The 18,902-nt window shown below is 40.0% G+C and overlaps 1 protein-coding gene across 1 annotated transcript; it reads right to left on the bottom strand.

The window, feature by feature from the left end:
- Positions 1–9: 9 nt before the first annotated feature.
- SFXN1 (sideroflexin 1) lies at positions 10–18,315 on the bottom strand. Its single transcript, XM_065734587.1, has 11 exons — positions 18,253–18,315; positions 11,253–11,427; positions 10,484–10,654; positions 9,724–9,822; positions 8,986–9,061; positions 7,917–8,002; positions 6,805–6,932; positions 6,227–6,276; positions 2,092–2,141; positions 1,331–1,378; positions 10–389 (listed from the first exon to the last, which is right to left on the bottom strand). The coding sequence occupies exons 2-11, from the start codon at positions 11,414–11,416 to the stop codon at positions 293–295; spliced, it is 969 nt and encodes a 322-aa protein (XP_065590659.1). The 5' UTR covers positions 11,417–11,427; positions 18,253–18,315; the 3' UTR covers positions 10–292.
- Positions 18,316–18,902: the final 587 nt, after the last annotated feature.

The raw sequence follows: 18,902 nt of genomic DNA, 5'->3' as shown, positions 1-18,902 counted from the left end.
TATCACAGCTTCTGTTTTCCTGTGTGCTTGTTTATTATTGTAGCTGCTTGAGAGCTTATGTAAACATTTCTGCATATGTATGGTTAAAAGTTTTAATCTATAACAAAGTGGACAAAATGACCTTCTGTAATTTAAACACTACAGTGAGGGAAGTTTTTAAAGATAAAACAATGCAGATGATCAAAATGTGGTTTAACAAAAGGACCAGTTAAAATGAGTTCTCTTCAACTGCGTTGGCACATAAAAATAAGTTCACACGATCCTCCTTGTAAGGTATTGTCCCTTCCTTGACTTATAGTCCTTTATTGAAGTATACACGTTCTAGTTCAGGGCTGTTCTCCTGGATCTTTGCTTGTAAGTCTGGTTCCAAGAGTGTTACAGACATAGAACTGAGCAAAAGAAACAAATGGTTATATATTACAAGCACTTGATTCCAAAATAAAATTGACACATCTCTTTATAATGCCTGGATTTGTGGAAAGATTTTACTTTATAAAAGCCTCCTCATACAGGAATTATGCTCCACAGGTCAGGCAAAGGAACCTCCCAGTTAAAAGGCATTAAAGATGTTCCATACCTTAAAAAAACAGCTGAGTTCCTACTATCATGAAGGTAGGAATCTAGGGAGTTGCTTAAGGTTGTCTCTCTTAATAGAAACTTCCCTTTCTAAGGATATTTCTCATAATACATTGTATTTTGCCTATTTAACTTGCTGTATTTAACTTACTGTCATCTGATTTCACTCAGTTAATGTTTGAGTCATCACATGCTAAAGTGAACTCAGCTGCTGGATCTCACATAAATGGCTTCAGTTTCCTAAAGCAAACTTGTAGTAATTCTGACTATCTCTACTAATGATGAGAGACAACTAAATTGAATATATAAGACCCTGTTTGTACCATATACTGCAATTTGAGTTAACTTCAGTTGGAGGCAACCCATCCATCAGATTTCATTCTGATCTTGGCTGTGAGTTTTATTTTAAGGCAGTTTTTCATACTGAGCAGTTTGTATTGATGGAAAACAGTCAAATTGGAAATAAACACATGTAGTCAAGTGCTGTTCTCTATGACCAGGGAAGTTTCTAGCTGAAAATACAACTGTACTTAATGAAGCCATAACCTTACTGGACATTAACAGATGATTTGGACTACAGTAGTGATGGGTAACATTATTACTTTTCTGAATATTCTCATGTTTATCATATTATATGGGTATCAAGACTGTGTGCCCTGCGAGGCAATGTCAACTTGTTTGTGGCTCTTTGCAGTATCTTGCATGCATTGAAGTATAACATTAAAGTAAGAATGACATTAACAGGAATACGTACCTTTTCTGAGGAAACAGTGCACAGCACAGGGGTGTTGCAAACACAAGGCTAGAGAAGACAAAAACAGGTTTACAACATTTAGGGTGCTAAAAGGAAATTTTGGTCTTAAGGACCAATCCCTTCATTTTTGTTTTGACATGAATAGCAAGGTAAAGTTTAATGAAATACTATGCAACTTTATTTCTCACTGCATAATACTTTTAGAATCATTTATGTATTACGTAGCACTCAAATGCATAAGCAATGCCCTTAAAAATGTGTATAAAACTTTCACCTGATGTCACTTCAGTGCTTTGCACTGGTGTATGTGGCAACATAAGGTGCTAGATAACAGCAAGTGAGACCTTCCATTAACCACAGGTTTAAAGAACTCAAACTCCAGGATTAGTTTATGATTACTGTTTATACATGTGGCATCTAAAGAATCTTTTCTTAAAATCAAGCTGTTTACACACCTTACTTTTTCTCGTTACTCCCTTTCTTCTGCCCTAGCCCCTGCTTTTTTTTTTTTTCTGGCAGCTTCTTTAACTGCTTCCTTTTTTACAGTATTATCAAACTTTATCAGCCATGGATGTGGGAATGAAGTGCTGTAGTTCCAATTTCTCAGATCAGTGGAGGAATATATCATTGCTGCTCCTTGTCTCGCTTCAACATACACTTTTTTTTAACCTTTATACAAAATGCAAATGCTGCTACTTTCTCAAAAACAACCCCTGCACTTACATCTTTAAAATAGCAGACAATCCAAAGAAGGCACTCACCAGAATCCAACTAATCCAACTTGAATGGGAGCACTCATCCATGGAAATCTCTGTTTAAAATAAAATATAGACAGTGAGTATGGTATATTTTATTCCTCTTCCCAGCTTGGAAACCTGCATTGGAAGGGACAGCCTGCACCTACAATTCTGTTTTACATGATGAAAGCAAAACAATTAGCAGCATACCTTAAGCCTAAGCTATGGTTTGAAAGCCTTATCCCAATCTCCTTCAAGCATAAGAAAACTCTCAATAATATCAGCATACACTTCTTCTGAGTGTCCTTTGGAAACTACACTAGGTGACTATTTTACTTATGAACTGATTGATACAACCTGCATCTGTGGGCAGCTTTGTGAGCCATTGTAAGCCCACTGCAGCCAGCAAGCTGGGAGTGGTGCTGCTGGTGAAATGTGCTGGCAGACCTCCTGAGGGCACAGTGAGTTTGGCTGTAGCTGTCCTCCATGCTATCAACTGCCTTCAACTCAACTGTGACTGCTTAGTGTGCAACAGCCGATTGCATCTGCCAACCAAAACTAACAGATATCAGGGAAATGATAGCCCTTCCTCCTGTCTTACAATATGATTTGATGTGTAGGAATTTGCTTGCTTAGCACAGGGCCTGGTACACTCCAGTTCTGCAATCTCTTATTAAGGAAAAAAAAGTAGAGAGTCTAGGAGACAAAGCTAAGAATGCAACCCACAACATACAGACTCATTTTCTTTATAGCATAGCCTACAGTACTGTAACTTGCAGAACTACATAGCATAGTTTTCTTCTGGGTCTTTGCTTTAGGAATCTCCTCCTGTAGCCCATGTTAGAATTCCAGCTGAAACTTCTAATGAAATAAAACCACATCTATTCAAATATCATGGCAACACAGGGCTTCTTTTGTTTTGTTACAGTAAAATCAGTGTTTTTAATAAGTAGAACATATACCACAAATGCTACAATCACAGCTGATTTTTAAACAAATGAGCTAATGAATAGGAATGTGTTACAGTGGGTGATGCTCTCAACAAAGCTGATGTTTTTCTGCAAGAGGCATTATTTGAAACGTAGAAGTTAGAGGGAAAACTGGTGAACAAAAGACAGGCAGTATTTGAGAAGTGAGATAGATAGGAGGAGGAAATTGAGAAAGTTCAGTGTGATAAAGCTGGTGCTAATTAAGATCTAAGCAGCAGTAACCAAGCCTGCATATGAAGCTTTCTCCAGAGGCTGAGAGAAAGAAAAAACGATGTAGAACACTGTTCCTCTTTTTTCTTTTTTCCTTCTTCTGGTGGTAACCTGTAATCCAGAAACAAATGCAGAAAGAACCATGCAATTCAGCAACAACTTCCAACAATAAATGGAAAACGCAACAGTAAGAAGGGTAAAGACTGAATTCAGCAGTGCTCCACTGTTCTGATGATCCACTACATACACCTTTGACTCCCGTATGAAATAAATTCACTCAAAATGCTTTAAATTTTATACACTGGGAGAGTTCCAATGGCAAGAGACCCCATGGCTGACAGGGGAAGATCAGGAACTGCACTGTGCATATCACAGCTCATGGATGAGGGGCAGCAGTTACCAAAGTCATTGTCCTATGTTTAGTTGGGAACACAAGTCAGAACTCAGTACAGTAACTGGCTCCAGCAAACAAGGAGAATTAAAGGAGAGGGATGCTGAGAACTGCAGTGCAAGATATGTAAAAGAAAAGCCCCAACTATTTCTGTAACTGAAAAGACAAATAAGTAATAGATATTGGTTTCAAACCTTCATCTGAGTTGGTCATTATTCTGAAAGACAGAAATAGCTATGAACACGGATGATGCAAATAACATTTATTTCACTTGCTGAAGCAAAGTTTCCCAAGGTGCTTGCTCTGAATTATAGCTCTTATTTTTCAAGAGTTTTACCAGATGGTGTTAATTAAGACTGGTAAAGCACTGACACTAGAAGGTCAATGGCTGCCCAGGGAACAACTTAAAATAATAAAGCAAGTCTCAGATGCAGGCTGCACATCCTTTCAAAGAGAAAATAGAGAAGTGCAAGATGGCAAAAAAAAAGTACTCTGTTAAAAGATGTATTATTTAAATAGGGAAGAAGGCAATTTCAGATTAATTGGGATCTAATTTCCAGATGACTTTAGGGCATCTTTGTCAGTTAGTGCAAGGAGAAAGTGGAGAAGTGATGCAAACAAAATGGAGCAAACAAAAGCCAAAATAAATTTTTTTCTGCTTCTTTCTTAGATCCCCAGCTGTCAGTTCTCTCAGGCTAGCTCTGCCTCTTCTCAAGAAAATGACTAAATGAAACAACAGCTAAAGAAGGAAAGCATGGAACGATCTAAAGCACAAGATGTTCAAGAATTATATTTAAAAGAAAAGAATGCTCTGTTCTAGTTTTGTAAGAGTTTTGAAGATCTACTTTAGCTACAGACTAAGAGACTTGAAGGAGCTTGTTTTAAAGGCAGAAGAGGAAGTCTCTGAAATCAGTATAGCATGCAGAACAGGAGAGAAACACAGTTGCTAAGGATGTGAGAGCAGCACTATAAATTAAATCTTCAGTTTCACTTGGGATTTTCAGATGTTTCTATGAAATAAATTTATTTCCTTAGATGAAAGGTTATTATAAACCCTGTCCCTTAAAGCAAGGTTGCTTATGGATCCTCTTGCTGCAGCAAATGTAATGATGATTTTGTTCTGCATGGAGCTAATCAAGTAGCTAATCATGCAGCATATAGCCAGCATGCAGCCTCACCAACAAGTCACTGCACTATTTAATTCCTCAAAATGGAGTCAAAGCAATGGTTGAAATCAAAGGCAAAAGCAGTGTATACATAAACCCCAATTTTTAAAGCTTTCTACTCAAGAAACCAGCAAGTATGCGTTTGTGTTTTAAAAACATTTTTGAATAATTTTCTAGAAATAATTTTTGGAAGTGCTGTAAGCTATAGTGGTATTATAATCAAAGTATCCTCATGCAAAATCATGCCAGAAAGTGGAGATGAATGGTACTCTGGAACCCACAACTTATTTAAAATATCAAAGGATGACTCACTGCTATCACTGAGACCAGCATTCCAGATTTACCTCTCTCTATCACACTGCAAAACAGTCCCTCTATTTTCTTCATCATTTAACAGCCATTTGACTTTTCTGGCCCTGCATGTTGCTTTAATAGGCTTTGGCAAGCTTATAAGTTTTTTTTTTCCTAAGAGTGCTGATGATGTGCAAAGCAAAGACTAAGAAAAATGAGTTAGTAAAGCTTGTGTGGATGGTGTTGGAATGCTGCAAATGGGCAGTGCATCTGAAACCTCAACAGAACACGCTGAAGCTGCTTGTTAGAAATGCAGCTCATTCCTTAAAGGCTACTATACTAAAGTCTACCACGTGTTACCACTGACTACCTGAAGAGCAGTTTCACCTCTGCTCAGACTTTGAGGCTGAGGGGGAGGAACAGGTGAGCATGAACGGTGTCATGATGGTACCAAAGACCGCTGAGCAGTCACGGAAGAAATCGCTGATTTTTGCTGATCTGAAAAATTCACAACACCCTTATATTGATACCACACAAACAACACATATTTGTCTTCAAATCCTGAGTATTTTCCCAACTTCTACACTAATGTCATATATTTGCCTGTTGAGCTGATGGCATTTGTGACATTTTTCCCCATGTCAAAAGCTTGTAAAGTCATTTTTGAGTTGTTTTAAAGGATCCTTTGAAAAAGCCATTATCATCACTATTACTTCCAAAGTTAAAATGCTGCTACAGCAGCTAAGCAAAGCTTCTTTTACTGATATTTTGGGAAGAAAAAGAATTAAACAAGGTTTTACTATTTTTCAGACAAGCTACATTCCAAGTCTTGGTAAGAGGAAAGTTTCTTTACTGGGAAGGATTCTGCATTTTATGAATAATTACCAGAGTAACAAAATAAATGAGTAATTTCTTCATGTCCTCTAAGATTAAAAGAGCTAAGACACCTCTATCTGTGAGAGAGGAAGAAAGCAACAGCTGTTGTATGCTCTCCAGTGATGTCCTCCAGGAGTGCTCTGGAGGAGAATACCAAGACAAAGTACTTCTAATATATGAAAATATTAACAGTATATGAAATACACATACATAGTCATAGTGTATCTAAGACTAACCTTTAAAAAGGCCCTCTTTTCCAGTGTGTTCATTATAAAGGGAGGAATTGCTGCAAATGAGAAAAACAAAAAAACCACATCAACCTCAGAGATAAAGGCACACAGATTTCGTTTTCTGTATAGATGAACTAACACTAATTCAGTTTTCACAGCTGTCTGTCATTAACTGAGCTTTTATTTCACAATGCCATTATCAGATACTGGATTGCTATTTACAAAAGCAGACTCTCCCAATAAGTGGAACTTATAATTCCACAGGTAACTAAACCTGAGCTCAGTAACCTGGCACTGGTGAAAGCATATACCTTCAGTAAACCAGTTCCACTCAAGCAGAATTTGCTACCATTCCTTTAATAAATGCATAATTTCTACAAAAGCACCCCAGGAACTGTTCTGTTGCACCTCAGTGTAACATACTGTGAATGTTTTCCAGTAAGAGGTACAGATTTAACAAATATAAATACCACGTGCATAACTGTAGGATAGTTTGGTCTCTGAGAAAATCACTTACATAGAACTCAAGTTCTGTCACAGTAGAAACATAATCAGGAGCTGTATTTGACTGAAGTTACTCTTACCCATGCCGGGAGCAGCCATGAGGACCCTTGATATAACCACCTGAGTAATTGCCTGCTCAGCTGCTTTTGTTGATTCACCCAGTCTGTTTCCATTTTCATCTGTGATGGGGATTCCAAATTTGAGCTCTCTGTTGAATAAGAAGGAAAAATACAATGGAGACTGACATACATTTATCTGCTCTTTTTTGGGTCATGTTACTCCTATTCTGAGAAGTTCTGTTGCTTCTGTAGTACACAGAAGGGAAAGGTTTCTTCTTCAAGAAAATCAGATGAATAGAATTTTCTGGACTACTCTCAAAGTAGACTTTCCCACTTTGAACATAAAGAACAAAGGCAGATTAGTTTCACTGAACTATAACAATTCTCTGGCATTCTGGTCTGAGTTTTCATTTTAACCAAGAACATATTTGGAAGTGTACAGGAATGCACAAAGCAAACTACACTTCTGTATCTGTATTACTGTCTATCAGAGCTTTAACACAATCTTGCACTTGAGCAAAGCTCACATATAGGGAAGAACCCTTCAAAGAGTGAGAAGCAGACAGAAGGGCAGATATACTGATGACTGCCATGGACTCAACTTCACTGTGAAAATAAACATTAAAAGATTCTCTTTATTTTTTTTTTTTTTGCTCATAACCTTGTCTTTGCAAGAGGATGGTTTTTCTTTTTCCTCATTTCTATTCTTACTTCTTGCCAAACTATATGTATATATGGAACTTTGTTACTGGGAAAGTGCATCTTTTGTAACCTCAGACAAATAAAATTGACTACCAACTTCTATGACTAACTTCTGTATGTGGGATCTGAAGCACCATTTTTGAAATGATTATATTTTTCCAAAGCACAGTTTGTATCGAGAGGGCCCACATGATCAAGTCTTAAAGGACAGGTACTTGGTTACAGAGATATAAGGCTGAAGAACTAAACAGATATTTATCTGAAGAGAATGAGAATGTTCTATTCTACACATCACAGTCAATCAACTAAAACAAGATCATGCCCAAGGTTTTTGCAAGGTTCTGAAACAAACTAAAGGTATATAATGTTCATTTTTCAGTACTTTGCTGATCTAAGAACTCAATGACAATTCTTTTTATGCCTTTCCCTACCTTTGTCTCATTAGTGGAATATTAATGCAGTTAGCAGCAGCAACAGCAGCAAAAGGAACAAACCGCCCTATAAGAGGTGAGATGTGCTGTGAAAAAGAGAAAATAATTACAATCTTTTTTTTTCCCCAAAGGTCACATCAAGATGCTTCACTTGTTAATGACAGATGAGATTTATTTCCTTTAAATTAAAATTCAGTGAAAAATCCCTGGTGAGGCAGAGGCAAACATAAAACAAGCAAGGCTTAAGTCATAAATACTTCTATCAGTATAGGGTGATATATGCTCAGGTGAGCACTGGCAGGAGACTGGCAAAAACCATCTTAATTTAGTAGCATCACTGCAGATAAATGCCAGCTTCTGAACATTGCTGATGGCAACACTAAATAGACCTTAAGTTCACTGCTTTCAATGGCAAGGTTACAGCCAGCAGCATTTTAACAGCTGCTTTGCACCTAAGAACACTTACTGCATGAAGCTATTCATCTAGTCAGCCTCTTGTATAATCTTAATTACTCTGCTTAGAATAGTCTCTCTCAGCTTGTCAGTGCTGTACCACTCCCAGTATACTAAAGCATAAACAGAAGAATATAAAATAGATTTTTTTTGTAACATGCTGTGCATTTGTTCAAGGAATTTGAGTTATCAGTATTTAAGAGAAGCAGTTCACACATTCTTCTGCCAGTGTAGAGTACTGTTTCACCTTTGCAGAAATGACACTGTGCTTTAAAAGCACACCTGTACAGTTTGTGGTAACAGGCACATGTCATTGTAATTACACATCCACTGCAATTAACCTTCAAACACTGCTGGATTCTTTGACACATTAAAAAAACTAATAAGTTGGACACATCTTATGTTATGAAAACAGAAAGGATAGGGTATTTCATATATATGTAAAACTATTTGGGGTAAAAATAAGATTAGGAACTAAAGAAGAGAAGTGCCAAAGGCAACTGCTACTCCATAACAGGACCTGTGCACAGCATGACACAGATCCAGAGGGGGAGAAACGAGCCATTTCATAGAACACCAAAATCTGATTAAGAATGGGAGAAAGTATCAGCAATACCTTTGTTAGTGCATTAAGTCCTAAAGCTGTTGCAACAGCACCTGTGGTAGCAGAAACATAGGCTGTTCCCAGCTGGCTGAAACAAAAATAACAATGTTTGTACATGCACAACAATTCTATTCATGACACTTTCACAAAGAAACAACTTTTACACACACAGTAAGCCTCTTCCACTTAACAAAAGTTAAAGCATAGCCCTTTCTCCATATAACATAGCCCTTTTTCCATAAATTAACCCTTTTTCTTTCACTGTCAGTAAAAACAGCAAGTGAGCAACATATTAACCATGTTCCACTGATTCTGCAATGCTGTTTGGCATTTTTTCCTACATCTGAATGAGCACTTTGGAAGATTTAATTCTGTATTTAATTTCTAAGGTCATGTCTACAATAGTAAATTAAATAATCAGTATCAAAACCCATATGTGTAGACCAGCTATGCTGTAAACACCCAAATCCAATCAAATCCACCTGTCTGTATATCCTCTAATCCACTGCCCTTTGCCAGACATCCACAAGAAAGTCAGCTTCAGAACTAATGAAGGTCCTTAGATTTATCTTTAAGGGCAAAAATGGAGGTCACACTCATCACTCTCAGGCTTCTTGACTACATACCAAAGTGATGATAGACACAAATGAACAAATTTATCTACCACTTCAAACCTTAAAGACCAAGCATACTCCAGTTCATCAGAGGGAACTTGCAAACACACCAGAAGCATTTGGTTCAGTGTCTGACCTGACAGTAATTGGGGCATCACCACTCCTGTTAGTGTAGTTTACTATAGCATTGAAGGACTGGTTAATCCACTGCCAGAAAACCACTGCTGGTGTCGTTCTTGAAAAAAGAAACAATTACTAGCATTTTTAAACAGAGCTGAATCAACAGTACAAAAATATTGACAAAACAAGAAAAGCCACTGCAAGCACTAATCGTACAGCTTCTTGGTTATCTGAATAAAACAATTCAGTCAAGGAGGTACTGCCTTAATAATGAAAGTGCAAGTTACTTCTAAGAATAGATTTTAAAAGAGTTGCAAATGAATACAAGTTCACTTGGGACAAAGGTTTGTAGTAATAGTAAAAGCATTATAACAAAGCTCTTGACAGAAATATACAGAGGAAAAAAAAGAAACTCTACAAGATCTGGAGTACTTTTCCTGTGTTATTTCTTCACAGTTCACATGGTCTTCAGCGCTAGCGTAAGGCCTTTGGTTTATTAGACACTCTCATGCTCATTTTATTTGATTTATTAGCTTCAATTCCAATTATATTGTATTGTGTTATTTTGCTTTCTGATATCTGATTTAGTAAATTAGTTTTCCTCCTCAGATCATTGCTGCTGTTTTGTTTCTAGGCCCATCTCCCTTTTCCCTTTCCCCCTTTCCTGGGGCGTGGGTCTGCGGTTCCCCGCACCAATTGTCACAGATGTGGGCCAAATCTGCCCGCAAACCATTGACATAGGGAAGTGTTTCATGTGTTACACTACTACTACTTACCTATAAAAGGTCATCATACAACCTGTGATAGTCATGTTCATGGGTACCTGAGCTGACATTCGGCCAATCAAGACCATCTTTTCACCAGTGTCTGGATGAAAGGCCGAATCATAGATATACTTTGCTCTCCAAAGTTCATTTTCAGTCAATCCAGGTGCCACTATACCTTGTCTTGGAACAAATAAAAAACAAACAAACAAACAACAAAACAAGACAACAGAAAAAAGCACAACTGTTATAAACATAAAATGCTGCAACTTCCAGTGAAAAAAACCTGCATCAGGGGATGCTAATTTAAGCTTGCCTCATAGTCACCCTGTACATCTTCAGCTTTTAAATAAACTGGTAAAATAAAAAAGAATCAAAACTCCCAGCAGTGGTTGTATTGGCTGAGTTGACACGACCAGCATCAAACTTCTCTTCCTCACATAAGTACTGGGCCTGAGCTAAAATGTACAGCTAAAATCTCTAAGTGCCAAACTTTGGAAATTTACCTTGATTTAATAGCTATGTGCCCCAAAAATACAACACAAGAGGCTATTTTAAACTGCTTTCTATTAACTATTTTCAGAACACACTCATATTTTCAAATAGTTTTTCCTCAGATGACTAATTTCCCCATTCATTAGTAATCTGATGTTTCAAGCTCTGAAACAAGAAGAAAGTGTGCTACAATAAAACCAGCACTTTTCCTTTTAAATCTATTAATGGTGATATTCTTATCACTGTCATTACTTATTTGGGCCAGCATTAAAAATGACTGTCATACCTGTAATCGTGCACTATTTTTCTTGCACTTTCCAGCTGGGCATCAGATAACAAGATATTTCGGGGGTCTGTTACAGTGAAGAAGTGACTGGCTCGTCCAATGAAAGTGCTTTGATCCCATCGGGGCTCCTTGATATTAATATTTAGTGGTATATTTGCTGACATCTTCAAAAACTCTGTGAAGAAAGCAGAAACATTTGCAATTCAGGGGTCTTATTTCTTAACACGTCTCAATCGGATAAGACTCTACAATGAAAAATAGCTATATTTGCACAAAAAAAAAAATATCTTGCAGAACTGAGCTTTTTTTAATTATTATTATCCCTCTCTTGTACATTAAGTGGAAAAATCTGTTAGTTACAGAAGAAAATTCTACAGAAATAAAGGCCTAAATGCCTCTGTTTTACTCTATGCCATACACCTATTATGTGAAGCACAGGGTTTCCCAATATCATAGACTCACAGAATAGCATGGGTTGGAAGGAACCCCAAGGATCATCGAGTTCCAACCCCTCTGCTGTAGGCAGGGCCACCAACCTCCAGATCTGGCACTAGACCAGGCTGCCCAGGGCCCCATATCAACCCGGTCCTAAACACCTCCAGGGATGGAGCACCCACAGCCTCTCTGGGCAGCCTGTACCAGCACCTCACTATCATCTGAGGATGGACGGCCAACGTAACCCAGGGAGCTCAAGTCCTCCCAACATTACACATGCTCAAGAAGTCAACAGAAACTGTGTGTGTGTCAGAAGAATGGACACAATTGTAAAGCAGCAAAGGGGGAGAGGCATTGGGTAAGAAGGTGAGAATTCAGCCCTCACTTCCAACTGAATATTCTTGCCCTGTTACTCCATGTTCCTATTTGCCCTAAGTACTCCAATAGTTAAACATTTCATAACACCACAGAGACACCACCTTACATCTGTGTATCAGTAAGATCATTTCATGTGCTGCAGCTCTCAGCAGGTGTGTTGTGTGATGAATACTTGTCATGGAAATGAAAAGATGTGGATAGCAGAGCTGTGATACTGAGCATTTGAAAAGGAAATGCTCCTTGCATTTCTTTCCTCCCACATCGCTATGCCATGAAAGACGCTCCCTTGTGAACAGAGATATATCATGAAAAAAGCCAAACAAACCAGATGTTCTCCTGGTCTAAAATGGTGACAGCTGCAAAGGGCTGGGAAATCATTCTGGGAGTACGCCCCTATCAGTTTAGGATTTGTGGGGAAAGTCCATTTCAATATTCTTACAATTAAATTATCAGTTTCATTAGGAAGGGTTAAATCTGCTTAGGACAGCTCATGTCAATTTGTTTAAAACTGCCCAATGAATGCTTAAAGAAAAGCACTGCATTATAGAAACTCTTTGTTTTCCTTTCACTCTTTCAGCAAGTGGTGAAAACTGCATTGTATATATTACTGGGTTGTCTGGGATTTATTTTTATTGCATATGGAGCTTCTGCCACAAAAAAAAACAAATCTAAACAATGACTGATTTAGTATAATTTCACCCCAAGTCACTTGGACTATCCTGGTGGAGGTGGATCTGCAAAGAACAGGGGAGGGAACCACTGCCACACCACATCCTTACCTCCACAAGGACTTAGCCCCAGTTAAATTGATGAGCATGTCTAACCTTGCTACCAACATACCTCTACCCTCCTGTGAGGATATATCCTAAGGAAAAAAATAAGCTGAATGGCAAGTGTTAGCAGGGCTGCAGCAAAAAGCAAAGCAGCAGGAAAATGGAAAACATACTTTTTAGGGGGATCCTTGGCATATGCTACAGCTAAAGTTTATGCTTGAAATCACTGCATCTGTTTAAAAAGATGACAACAGCAACAGAAAATATTCATTTTGATAGGATTGGTCTTTACAAAGGTAAAGCAGAGCACATGGACTCCACTGTCACTGGTGTTCACAGAGCAAAAGATTTGCTCCTGTGCAAAAAGGAATCAGCTTTAGGCTTGCTGTCCAATAACACAACATTTTCTTCTAAATCATGCAATTGACATTACTGGCTTGCACTTCAATAATATGAGTAAATACAATACAAGTTATCTAAGCAAGTTTCAAACCAGACTCTGTGCAGGGACGGACCACAGTGCACACACAAAGGAGCTGACACTATCCATGCAAGTAAGTGTAACAAGTCCAGACACTGGAAAAAATAAGATTTGGTGACATACAAAACTTGCACTGAAGTAGAAAGGTTGCTGGGTTTGTTGGTCTCGGGACTCTGAGTCACCGCTCTGCTACAGTGCTCCTTGTCAAAGAAAGCTAAGGAAGCTCTGCCTTGAAAACACACAATTCCCAGCAAAATATTTTTAGAATACCATCACTTGTGTCAAATTGTCCTCAATATAAGTTAAGCATGCCCAAGGTTTAAGCTCTAATTATCCAAATACTTGTCATAAAAATGTGAGAAGAAAAAGTACAGGGCTCTGAGGTTAAATCAAATTAAAATAAACCCAACTGAACTACAAGTAGAAAGTTTGCAAAAGGGACTGGAAAGTAAATGCACAAATGTAGAATGAAGTAAAGATATACACTTTGTTTTACAGACAATTGTTAGGTAGTTGCTGAAGTTTGCCTTTATTAGTTGACTAACAATTTGAATTTATTCTTCCCTAACCTATTGCTATTCAGTAAGCAGTAATGGGGGGGGAAACACCTGCAAAATAAGGGAAAACAATTAGCAGCACCTCAGATTTTAAGGTGGAAAGGTAAACAGCACAACTATCCAATCTGGTCTGAACACCCCTCTTCCTCAAACAACTCATTAGCATAGGACCTGGGAAACAGCATTAATTAAATTACTGAAATAATTCATTCTGAAACAGCACTCTGCAGTCACATCCACATCATGGGAGGATCAGTTCTACAGGAGCAGATAAATGACAAAGATGACATCATAGCACAGTGAAACAATATCTATCATGGAAAATACACAGCAAGAAATCACTATCTCTGCTGTTTCAGATGACTGACTGAATAGAAAAACACCCTCAACGTTAGCAACACCCCACACCAGCAAATTAAACCAATAACAAAGTGCTGAGTGTCCTCTGGCATATTCATACTACTGCACTCCCCTCTTCCCCAGTGCCATGCAGAGTGGCTGTGCTGTGGAATTGTTGCAGCTGCTGTAGGCAGAGCTGTGCTCCTGTGGTTTCACACTGTGGCTGTTTGGCACTGCAGCTCCTCAAGCACCAACACCACAAGGATCTGTGCTTCACACTGCAGTCATTCCTACATATCAAGGCATGTTTTCAGAATGCTGACTGTAATCACGTGCTTCATCAACTTCTCACATGACAGATGAAAGGGAATGGCTGTGGTTTGATGCAATATGTTGCCAGAAGTTCAGCTGCAGGACCAGATTACAGACTATGTGGATTACAAACTCTTAAAACAATGAAGTTTACTTATCCAGATCCAAAAATAAGGTCTTCCTTTACCTGCAGAGCCATTTTCAACTCTGCTTTCTGAATAACCCTCTACAAACATCTTTTATTTAAATTAATTCACTTTTTGACTATGTCTTTCAACCCCTCTTTCCAATCAGAAAGTGACCTTGAATTGAATGTCCCAGTGCTATGCACACCAAAACCTGCTGCCCTCTGATCAGATGGAACGGTCTGCAAGTTCACATTGTAATGTTTACACTGACACTAATGGGAGGGAAAAAGAGGGCTTGAAACTAAGTGAGAGATGCCTCTCTTAAAAAGTTATTACATAAAACCAGCACAAAGCCTAATCATCAATTTTACTACAAAGGCTGCATTTAGATTTACTGCAGAATCAGCAGCAATAGCAGAAGACTTTAAACCTTGTTTAAAAGGTCAACAGTAGTGGTTGCAACAACCCTAAAAAAATGCCAATTCAGGAGTTGTCAGTCCAGCTCTCCCTTGTTCTGTTTCCAAATAGCATTTCAGACAGCACACTGATTGCCATCTATCACTTCTTACACTGTAGCAACAGCCAAAAGAGCAGCAACGACCATTTGAGACAGTTTTGAGCAACACAGACATTTGATAATTGGTTTTGAGATGGATGAAAAGAAACATGGTTGAAAACAAAAGAGGTTTTATAGAATGTGAACCATATTTGTCACCAATACTGCACTTGGAGGACTCAAGCTAGAGGCTGAATTCGAGCTCAGTAACCCACACTCAGGTAGCAGTACATGAACAAGAAGGATAGATTTGCTACTTTCCTTGCAACAATATGTGCTTTCTTATGTTACTTACAGCCTGCATTTTAACCCAAGTCCTGAAAAAAAATCCATTCTGCAAGTAAAAAAACATCGCAGATGCATTGTTAATTGTTTCCAAAATCCAAGCTAAAACTGAGAGCAGAGCAACAGAACAGTAAATGTATTGATGATGTAACTGTGTATCCTGACATGTCTGATACAAGCTGACATTTTTAAAGCTGTAGTCGCTATTCTGAGACAAGAGGCATCCTGAGAGTCAAAATGCCCACTCCTTGAGAGATGCAGAGAGCTCCTGCCACTGCTCGACAGAGCATGGAGGTGATTCTGACAATGAATAAAAGAACTGCCTGTAGGTTGCTGAGGAGTGTGATGTTGTCAGAGGGAATATTTTTGAGAGACACTAGCCTGAAAACTCCCCCAGAAGTAGGCTTTCCTGAATGGATACAAAGGACTGGATTTTCTTGAGTGGGGGATGCTTTGGCAAAATATCCTTAGATTACTTCATTCTCTATACAGAATTTCCTGTTCCTTTTTGGTTTCATAGGGGCCAGAGTCCAGATTATTGGCTCCAGTACCTTCTCCTACTGAAGTGGACTCTGTAAATGAGAGTGGCCTTTCACCTCCCTTACATGCAGCTCCAGAAATGGAGCAAACACCAAGCTGGGTAGGACAAGAGTTGGCCTAAAGAAGAGAAGACTGTGCCCATAGCAGTGCAGATGTGATAACAAACACTGCAACATCTCACACCTCAGCTCCCCAAACCAAATCATTTACAACATCACATTTACAACATTACACATACTTGCAGAACTCAAAGCAGCCTGCATAGAGGAAGGAAATAAACTGGCCAACACAAATGCTAAAAGAAAGACGCAACGTCCATGGTACCCTTTACCACGTCTTAGATCCCACACTTCAGGTGATACAAAGGCATCTGGGTCAGATCACAATACACAGAATCTCCTAGGAGCTAAGTGTTCCTTTTTTTTTTTTTTTAAGTAAAAGGAGAACAAAATCACTTTTCTTTCCCTTCTGAAAGCTGATTAAAAATAGAAGGTAACAGCAGTACCCCTTTGTTATTCAGAATCCTATCATGATAGAATAGCTGCTGAAATCATACGACGTGCAGATTCATGAGGAGAGAGAAGAGCTGTGACACATTTAGGCCTGTAGATCTCTGTCCTTCAGAGCTGGCCACACAGCTGCCAATGCCCTACTCTGGGAAATGAGAGATGTAGGCTGGAAAAGTTTTAGGTTCAGAAAACTACCCACTGCTACAAAATGGGGAGAAGGACAGCTCTCTTATTCCTCTGCCTTGCTTATAAATCTAAGCAGCCACCACCGCTTGGCTTGTTACTGCAGATCTCAGTTCTTTTGAAGCACCTCTCATGGTGCTTCGGTAAAAATTATTGTAAGATTCTGTTAGGCACTTTTATTCCTCCAGTAATGTACTGGAGTGCTTGTTAGGCCTTCCTTGCCCAAACAAATTCAAAGAAATGACAAGAAAACAGAGGTTATGTTGGTTTCAGAGAAAAAATGGGAAATGAAGTTCCTTCTGATTAGTAAAAGGTGACCCATTCTACTTTAAAACTACAACACTCTGGTAAAACAACATCAGAAATGCAAACACAGCTACTACACATATTCCAATTGCTCCAGCAAAGGGAAGATCACAATGCATTCCCCAGGGATGTCAATCAAGGCAGGATAGGTGGAAAGCACTTATGTGTGATGGCAAAGCAGCAGCTATCAGACTTACCAGGGTCATTAAAGCAGTGGTATTCCTCTATTTGCACTGTACTTGGTACCACAATTTGAAAGAAACAGCACTGTGAGAAGTATGATGCAATACGCTTACACCAAATGCTAACAAACACATCTGCAGTCTTCCTTCCCCAAAGCCTCTTCATCCAGAAAACATCTATTTAGATGATAAGAAAAACTTTGCAGTACACTTTTTTGTGATTGCAGTAGTGTACTGCAATCACAAGAACAAACTGAATGCCAGAGAAGGCAAATCGTGGCAACACTGCAAGATACTTTTTTTTGCTCATAAATGTACATCCTGTTTGTAGCCTAGCAACAGAAGCAGCAGTCTGCGTTAAATGGATAGTGCCTGCTGCTGGGGCTCTCTCCTCAACACAGCAGCCATCTTTGGCATGTCACTGGGTGGGAGATTTCATCATTCTGCATTAAAGCTGCTTCCAGACGTCAGAGCTGCAGCACTGTGCGCTTGCAGTTTGCCACCCCTGCTCACGCCACGGGATGGAGACACGTCGCACACCTCTCCTCGTCATTCAGAGAGAAAAAGCTAAGAAGGGTTAACTCAAGGTCTGATTTCGTGTCATTGCTGATTGCTGCAAACTTGCCTCTGCCCTGTAAGCTGAGGTAGGATTATCAGGCTGTATACAGACACGTTCACGGCCTTTAACCATAGTTTTGGTTTTTTTTTTTAACATGGATATATATGGGATCCATACAGGCGATGCTTAAACTGGTACGAAGCCAACTTCCACCCCCACCTGCTTTAAATACAGCAATCGTTCACAACTCAGTGAAGAAATAATTACTCCCACCGAGCACCCAGGCGGGGCACTGCCTGGGGACACAGCACCCCGCTCGGGGAGCGCCGAGGAGGCGGGGAAGCAAGGGGTCCTGGTGCAGGAAACGGCGGCGACACTCAGCTCGGGGTCCTCCCCGCGGAGGACGGGGTGGCAGAGCGGGCAGGGTGACGCCTCCACCCGCGGCCCAGCCCCACGCACACCGCTGCCGGTACTCACCGCGGCCCCGCGCGCTCCCAGCTCCGCGCCGCCCCGCTGCCCGGAAGAGGCGCTCACGGCGCGGGGCCGAGTTGAAGAGCGGCCGCCCCGCTCCGCCCGCCCCGCTCCGCCCACCGGGGCCGGGCGGAGTGCCGTGGGTCGGCGAGCCGCTCCTCACCGAAATTTCAGCCCTGGCTGTGGGGAGGGCAGGCTACCCTGGCACCCTGCATCTCCTCACGGGGAGTCAAGGGCAGTGCTGAGCTCTGCTGTCTGTGGCAGTGACAGGGCTGGAGGGAATGGCATGGATCTGTGTGAGGAGGGGCAGGTTGGGGTGAAGGAGAAGTTCTGCACCAGAGGGTGGTGGGCATGGAATGGGCTGCCCAGGGCAGTGGGCACAGCCCTGAGCTGCTGGAGATCAAAGAGTGTTTGGACAATGCCCTCAGACTCAGTTAGAATTATGAGTGGGATTCAGTGGTCCTTGTGGGTCCCTTCCAACTCAGGATATTCAATGATTCTGGGATTTGGGGTTATTTGCGTCATTAAAGTGTCCAGCTTTCTCAGCCCCCTGATGGGATGGGCCCACTGTGGTCTGCGAGCAGCTTGTGGCAGAATGTGACCTCAAGCCTTGCAGGCAGCTCAGGGTGTGAAATTACTTCCATAATTAACTAAAT

The sequence above is a fragment of the Cyrtonyx montezumae genome, unplaced genomic scaffold, assembly GCF_038088225.1.
Source record: "Cyrtonyx montezumae isolate F1298 unplaced genomic scaffold, pur_monq_1.0 scaffold_18, whole genome shotgun sequence".
Taxonomy (NCBI): Eukaryota; Metazoa; Chordata; class Aves; order Galliformes; family Odontophoridae; genus Cyrtonyx; species Cyrtonyx montezumae.
The sequence above is the reverse complement of the archived record's forward strand: the minus strand, read 5'-3'. Positions and strand labels throughout refer to the sequence as shown.